Source organism: Eimeria necatrix, genomic scaffold (genome assembly GCF_000499385.1).
Source record: "Eimeria necatrix Houghton genomic scaffold, Enh_scaff24, whole genome shotgun sequence".
Lineage (NCBI taxonomy): Eukaryota > Apicomplexa > Conoidasida > Eucoccidiorida > Eimeriidae > Eimeria > Eimeria necatrix.
In genome coordinates this window covers 1-7,432 of record NW_013655200.1, presented here as the reverse complement: position 1 = coordinate 7,432, position 7,432 = coordinate 1, and the positions used below count along the sequence as shown (strand labels likewise).

At 56.3% G+C, this 7,432-nt stretch overlaps 1 protein-coding gene across 1 annotated transcript; it reads right to left on the bottom strand.

The window, feature by feature from the left end:
• Positions 1–3,500: 3,500 nt before the first annotated feature.
• On the bottom strand, positions 3,501–5,213 carry ENH_00034060 (hypothetical protein, conserved; the record flags this gene model as incomplete). Its single annotated transcript, XM_013584949.1, has 1 exon — positions 3,501–5,213. The coding sequence occupies one exon, from the start codon at positions 5,211–5,213 to the stop codon at positions 3,501–3,503; it is 1,713 nt and encodes a 570-aa protein (XP_013440403.1).
• Between the last annotated feature and the right edge of the window lie 2,219 nt (positions 5,214–7,432).

Here is a 7,432-nt window from a genome sequence, read left to right as displayed (position 1 = left end):
GGGGGGGGCCCCCCGGCCGCGGGGGGGGCCCCCGGCTGCTCCGGGGGGGCCTCCGCAGCCCCCCCGCAGGGCTCCGAGGGCCCGGGGAGGGGCCCCGCGGGGGGCCCCGGGGACGGGGGGGCCCCGCTCGGGGGCCCCTCCACGGCGCCCGAACGGGCCCCCGCCAGCTGCGGGATCTTCAGGTTCAGCGCCAGCAGCAAAAAGCTCGCCAGCGCCAGGAAGGCCGCGGGCAGCAGAAAACGCCGCTTGCGGGCCTTCGGCGGCTGCTGCTGCTGCTGCTGCTGCTGCCGCCGCGGGGGCCCCAAGAGGCTGCCCTCCAGGGCCCGCAGCCGCGAAGTAGAAGTCTTGGAGTTTCGCAGAGACGCGGCGGGGTCGCTGGAGGCGGGTTCGAAGCTGACGCTGCCTTCCGAGGTGGCCTCCAGCTGCCAGTGCATCTTCTCGAGGCGGAGCGCCCAGGCGCTGTGGGGATCGCCCCCCTCCTCTCGCTTCCGCGGACTTCGCCGCAAACGCGGCCCGCGCTGCTGCTGCTGCTGCTGCTGCTGCTGCTGCTGCGCCGCGCCAGCCCGGCCTGCCGATCGAGCCGCGCCTCCGAACTCGAAAGCCGCGTGGGGCAGCTTTTGCAAGTTTTGCAAAGTTCGCTGCTAACGCAATTCGCCAAGCTTCGCTTTGGAAAACTGCCGAAGGACTCCGGAGGCTTCACCGCCTCCCACCACCAGCAACCGCCAGTTTCCGCTCCCGCATGTTGTGGCGGTCCAACGCTGCAGCCTCCCCTGTTTCCCCAACTCCCCAATTCCCCACGCAGGAACTCCACAGACTTTCAAAATGAAATCAAAAAAATGCTCTTTTGCCGCCTGAAAAAGCCTATTGGGCCGCCGCAGTTGTCTGCTCTCCCCGGAGTTGCCCTGTACATACACTCCCCAGTGCAGTAGTGAGTGATCGGCACCGCAGCAAACCCCCTCCGATTGCCCGCCATACATTGATACTTTTACTCCAAACACGCAGTTTAACTTCCCAAGTGGGAAGTTTTCCTTTTTAAACAACATCCGCCAGCGCGAAACTCCCAAACGCGCTATTTTTCCCCGAGAACCGCCTTGCTGTTCTGCGGACGGCGGAGAGGATCGTGTGTAGTGCAACGTGCATGCCCAACCCCCAGCCACGAAAGCCGCTTCTTTCGCAAAATTCCAACTTAATAATAATTTTCACACGCAAAGCCGGGCGCGGGGGCTCTTTGGCTGCTGCACAGCGCGCGAAAACGCGAGTGGCGCGGAAACCAGAGCACCCGCTGGCTCGAAACTGCGTACACCTCCGCCCCTTGGGCTCTTTTCTTCTTCTGCGGGCCTCTTAGCCAGCTTTCTTGCAACTTCGTGGCCAGGAGAAAGCTGTCTAAAGGCCCCGGGGGCCCCTCGAGCGCCCCTAGCCGCGGCAGCTGGCCAGCTTCTGCTTTCCGCGGCTCGCGGCCGCACACAGCAACTCCGAGGCCCCAGCCTCCCCGCAGTTCCCAAGTGCAGCAAATACTGAAAGCTTTTTTTCCCAAGTCCAAAAGCCCTTAAGTCCGCCGCTGCAGCGGCCCCCAGCGCAGCGGGAGGCGCTGCAGGCGGCGGACTGGCGAGTTGAGTCTGTAAGAAATCTGTTTGCACTTTTTGCCTGCAAAGGACTCTGCCAAATACGAACTCGCAGCGAAGTTGAAGGCCAGGGGCCATGCGAGGTCTTCAACAAAAGCGAATTCGCACTAAGTCGAAGTTCTTAAGAAATTAAAAAGACTGCAGAAGTCTTCGAGCGTTGACTGCAGAAGATGGGTGGCGGGGGCCCCCGGGGGCCCCACAAAACGTAACTGCACAACAAAGAAGAGCAAGTGCTGTGCGGGTTTGCATGCAAAGTGGTTTGCATGCAAGTGGTTTGCATGCAAAGTGGTTTGCATGCAAAGGCGCTTGCATGCAAAGCGGCTTGCATGCAGAGCCGTCTGCATGCAAAGCCGCTTGCATGCAAGGCGCTGCAAAGCGCCGCAAAGTCCACCCTTCGAAAACATAAAAGTGAAAGCGAACTGCAGCAGCAGCAGCAGCAGTTGCTGCAGCAGCAGCAGTTGCTGCAGCAGCAGACAAATAAAAGACACAATTCATAATTCAAATCCACTCTACCAACTCGCAAGCCACGGCCACATCGCCGCGCCAAGTGGCCTGCACTTACTTCCTTGCATGCAACAAGAAAGCCCCGCATGCATGCAACAAGAAAGCCCCGCATGCATGCAACAAGAAGGCCCCGCATGCATGCAACAAGAAAGCCCCAGATGCATGCAACAAGAAAACCCCACATGCATGCAATGCTGAACAAGAAAGCCCCGCATGCATGCAACAAGAAGGCCCCAGATGCATGCAGTACTGAACTGGAAAGCCCCACATGCATGCATGCAGCAAGAAAGCCCCAGATGCATGCAATACTACACTAGTAAGCCCGAATGCATGCAACAAGAAAGCCCCAGATGCATGCAATACTGAACTAGAAAGCCCCGAATGCATGCAACAAGAAAGCCCCAGATGCATGCAACACTTCAACAAGGCCCCAGCAAAGTCTGCTGCATGCAAGACTTGGAGAAGGCCCCGGTGAGATCCTTGCATGCAAGTCCTGAAGAAAGTGCATGCAAGTCCTGAAGAAAGTGCATGCAAGTCTTGAAGAAGAGACTGCATGCGCGTCTTGAAAAAGAGATTGCATGCAAGTCCTGAAGAGCTTGCATGCAAGTCCTGAAGAGACTGCATGCATCAAGAACTTGCATGCAAGTCCTGGAGAACTTGCATGCAAGTCCTGGAGAACTTGCATGCAAGTCCTGGAGAACTTGCATGCAAGTCCTGAAGAACTTGCATGCAAGTCCTGGAGAACTTGCATGCAAGTCCTGAAGAGCTTGCATGCAAGTCCTGGAGAACTTGCATGCAAGTCCTGAAGAGAGTGCATGCAAGTCTTAAAGCGACTGCATGCAAGTCCTGAAGAACTTGCATGCAAGTCCTGAAGAGAGTGCATGCAACTCCTGAAGAGCTTGCATGCAAGCCTTGAAGAAGAGCTTGCATGCAAGTGTTGAAGAGCTTGCATGCAAGTCCTGAAGAGCTTGCATGCAAGTTTTGAAGAGCTTGCATGCAAGTCCTGAAGAGGTTGCATTGCATGCAAGCTCTCTCAGACTTGCATGCAAGCCTGAAAGAGCCTGCATGCAAGTCTGAAAGAGCTTGCATGCAGGTGTTGCGAGGCTGCATGCAAGTCTCTCGAGCTTGCATGCAAGTCTCTCGCAGTTGCATGCAAGTCCCGAAAAGGCCGCATGCAAGTCTTTCTCGGTTGCATGCAAGTCTCTCTCGCTTGCATGCAAGTCCGCAAAGGCCGCATGCAAGTGCTGCGGAGCGCATGCTTGTGCACTTGCATGCACTTGCATGCACTTGCATGCACTTGCATGCACTTGCATGCAGTTGCATGCACTTGCATGCTTATGCATGCACGCTTGTGCATGCATGCGTCAGGGGCAACTACTCGGGGACGTGGTGCGTGAGGTCTGGGAATTCCTCGAGGATTTGCCAGGCGGTGATTCTGTGGGCCTTGTTGGGCTCGAGGAGGCGGGCAATGAGTTGGGCCCAGCGGTGGGGGACTTTGGCAGCAGCGAGTTTGGGCCAAAGGACTTCGGAGCGGACTTTTTGCTTCAAGAGCTTCTCAGCGAGGGCCCTGGCCTCCGCCCGCGGGCTCTTGGAGGGGCCCTCCCCGTAGGGGGCCCCGCTGCCGGTGAAGAGCTCGAACAGCAGCACCCCCAGAGACCACAAGTCGCTGTTTGCATGCGCCACTGTGTAAGGATCTTCGAAAGCTGCTGCAGGCCGCAGAGTCTGCTGCGGCTCCTGGTACTGCGGCGTGGTGGCCGTGAGGCTCCCGAAGGCGCGGCCAAAGGCCACGCTGGAGCCGAAGTCGCTGAGGCAAAAAGCCCCGTCGGGCTGCAGCAAAACGTTGGCCCACTTCAAGTCGTTGTGGCTGAGGCCGGCCTGCTGCACCTTCAGCACCAGCTGCAGCAGCCGCTGCGCCACGTAGTCGCGGCTCTGCTGCAGCGCAGCAGCAGCTTGCTTCTGCAGGTCCGCCAAAGAGCCCCACATCTTCTCCATCAGCTCCACGTGCCCAAACACGTAGTGGTCTTCGGTGACAGAGAATTCCGGCGAACTTGCAATTTCCGCGGTGAAGAGCGGCACGGCGAAGCCCTTCTTCGCAGCCACTAAGTCCGCGGGCACGGCCCCGCAGGCCTGCCGCACGGCGTCTTCCTCCGCGACGATCTCGCTCTTGACTTCGAGGAACAAAACTTCGGAGTTTTCAAAGTTCTTGACAGCCTCTTTGTGGTATTTCCGAATTCGCATCACCAACGCCCCCCCAGCCTCCACGTCCTCCACCTCCACAGCCAAAGTCGAGAAACCCTCCCCCAAAATCCGCACCACCCGCACCAGCCGCGGCGGCTGCTGCCGCCCCGCCAGACGGCCTATGGCGCTCACGTGCTGCAGCGGCAGCAGCATTCCCACGAGTGTGTTGGAGGCGCCTTTGGAGAGGGCTTTGGCCACGCTGCTGGCGCAGGCGAGTTCGCGGCGCGTGGGGGGCCGCGGCTGCTGCGCAAAGCGCGCGGCGAAGTTCGCTATGGCTGCTTTCTGCTGCTGCAGCTCCGGAGATAAAGTCCTTTCGAAGTGCTCCAGAGACGGCAGACCCCACGAGTCGTAGTCCCACGGAGGGTCTGCTGTCGAGCTCTGCTCCCCTGCTGCTGCTGCTGCTGCTGCTGCTGCTGCGGCGGCGGCCTCCCCAGAGGCGGAGGCCGCGCCGTCCTCCCAAGAAGAAACGCCCTCCTCCCCGCCACCCGGCTCCGGCGGCTCCGGCTCCTGCTGCTGCTGCTGCTGCTGCTGCTGCTGCTGCCGCCCCAGCGCAGACGCGCTGCTGTAGGGCAGCCACAGGTCCTCCCCGAACTCGTGCTGCAGCCGCAGGCCCTCGGAAGAAGCCGCCAGCGCCCTGCAGATGATCGTGTACAGCAGCACGCTGGCCACGGCGAAACCCACGTAGTGCAGCCGGCTGGGCCCCAGCTGCTTCCCGTGAGCTGCTGCGCGGCGACTCCGGGCTCGGAATTCTCCCTCTTCAAGTATTGCATTTGCCAAGTCGCCCCGCATCTTGCCGGGAGGGTGAATGGCGCTGCCGCTGCGGAAGATCCGGTGCGCCTGCCTGCTCATCCCGCCGGCGCCCGGGCAGAAAGCTGCAGCTGGAAGGAAGCAAAAATTCCCAAATCGCCTTATTTAGCTAAGGACTGAGAACGAGGGGCGTAGAAAGAGAAACGCGCCATTAATTCCTCGACACCATTTGGCAAACGCACGGCGGCAAGCTCGCGGCCACATGCCTACGCTGCGGCGCAGCACACCACCCACACCGCGAAACTTGAACGCATTCCTAAACTCGGCAAAAATATAAAAGAACCAACTGCCTGCATGGCTCCGCAGAGGCGTTTCCGACAGGTTCCGCCTCCTGCTGAAACGACAGATCGACGTTGCCTCCGGGGGTGCTGCCGTCACCGGGAACTTCCCACCCAACTACGGGTGTGTCAAACTCAAGCAATACAAATAAAATAGGGATTATTTTACGCTTTGTTGCCGAGCTACCTATTGCAGTAGGAACACAAGTCGGAACCGCGTGGCAGGCGGCGCAGCGGCGGATTTCCCTTTTCCTGGCATTCCGGCCTGAGGAGCGCGGGGGTTGGGTTCCTCGCAGATGGGCCCGTTTTTGCTACTCTAGCTTCCCCTTCATATCCTTCATTTTCGAAATCCAGTTCCTGTGTCCGACAACGCGAAAGGACGACGCGAGTTTCCTCCTCCAGACACTCGACAACGCCTTCGCAAACGGCTGCGGTGAAGTCGGTGCTGCGGCGCTAGGCACTACAACGAACCCCAGAAGTTCCCCTGAAAAGTAAAATGCACCGCCCTAAACACGTCCTGACTGCAATGTCCCTGAAAACTCTAGAAAAAAGAGGGCTCTTCGCTGGGTTTGGCGGTTCCTACTTTTCTGCAAGGAAGGATCTGGGGCTGGCAGCAATGGGGCAGAGACTCCGTGCAATGCACGGTGCGAGTTCCCGCGCTGCAGAGCGATTAAGGTCCTTTTTTGGCCTAGTTTTTGAAAATTGCTTTCCCAAAATTATATATTTTGCTCCTCATTTGAGAAATACGCGCAGTTACGCGGGCTTTTTGGAATGCCACCCGTGTTGGCGCATCACTTCGGCTATTTCTTCTAGCAATTCCCAACTTTGCTTACTACAGGCGGTGCATCGCCACCCAGACTGCCGCATACGCCATTCTGTGCTTAAGTAAGGGGAAGTAAGCGCGGGTTCTGAAACATAGCCGCACTGGATGCGAGGAATGGACTTCGCGGGATCGTCGGAGCCACTGAATAGAACACTACCGAATATACGCACATATACACGAAAAGCCTTCCGAAAGACAGAGAAATGGGAAAGTGCTGGCCTTCTCACCTAAAATGGAAGAAATTCAGCGCAAGACCCGCCGCGTGCAAGAAAGTAGATTCCCAAAAGCCACAAACACGCCCAAAGTAGTCTTAATGTCGCACAGAATGCAACTAATGATGATTTAAATAATAATTTCATTGAATTTAATTCCAAAGTTTGAGGGAAACTCGTTTTTTCTGTCGAACAAGAGGCTGTGTGGTCACTTTCGTCTTTCACATTGCGGAGGCGAAGCCTCTTCACATTTTCAAATGCCGGGAAGTCTCACCAGCCAAACAGCATATTTTAGATTAACTTCGTCACAATTCCTTTTTTATTTTCTAAATTTCATATTATCTCGTCGATTTTTCAACGTGAAGAGCTGCACTAAGTTCAGAAGTTGAAGTTAGTTTCGGGCGGCCCAGCCTAAGCGCCTGGCTGCTTAAGAAACCTATTAAGCAAAAAAAAGCCAAGAAAGTCTGCAATGAGCCTGTGGATCTCAGCGCTTCGAAATTAGATCTTATTTGCATGATTTCTGTCCCTTTTAAGTGGAAAACGGCAACTTAAGGACAATAAAGAGCCACAATTGAGAAACAACTTGTTCTGGGTCATGAAAAACTGAAACATAACTTGTTTTGGGACGTACATAATCAGTAAACAATTTGTTTTGAAAGGCACAGAAGGGCAAGGGAAGAAACTTCTTCGGAAGATACAGAAGGGCCACGGAAGTTTTTGCATTTAGATTCAAACTCAGATCTAATATCAAGTGTCGAATGCAGAAAATCCCTCCGTAATTCTTTTCACAGCTTTTAGATCTTTATTCTTCATTCCTTATTGCTTATAAGAGGCAACACCCTGTTGATTCATTTGGAAGGATATGCAACTAAGTGTGCAAGATGTCCCATCCAGGCTTTCTTCTCTTCCCCCACACGCCTAATTAGTTTTCTTGCTTTCTTCTTTTAA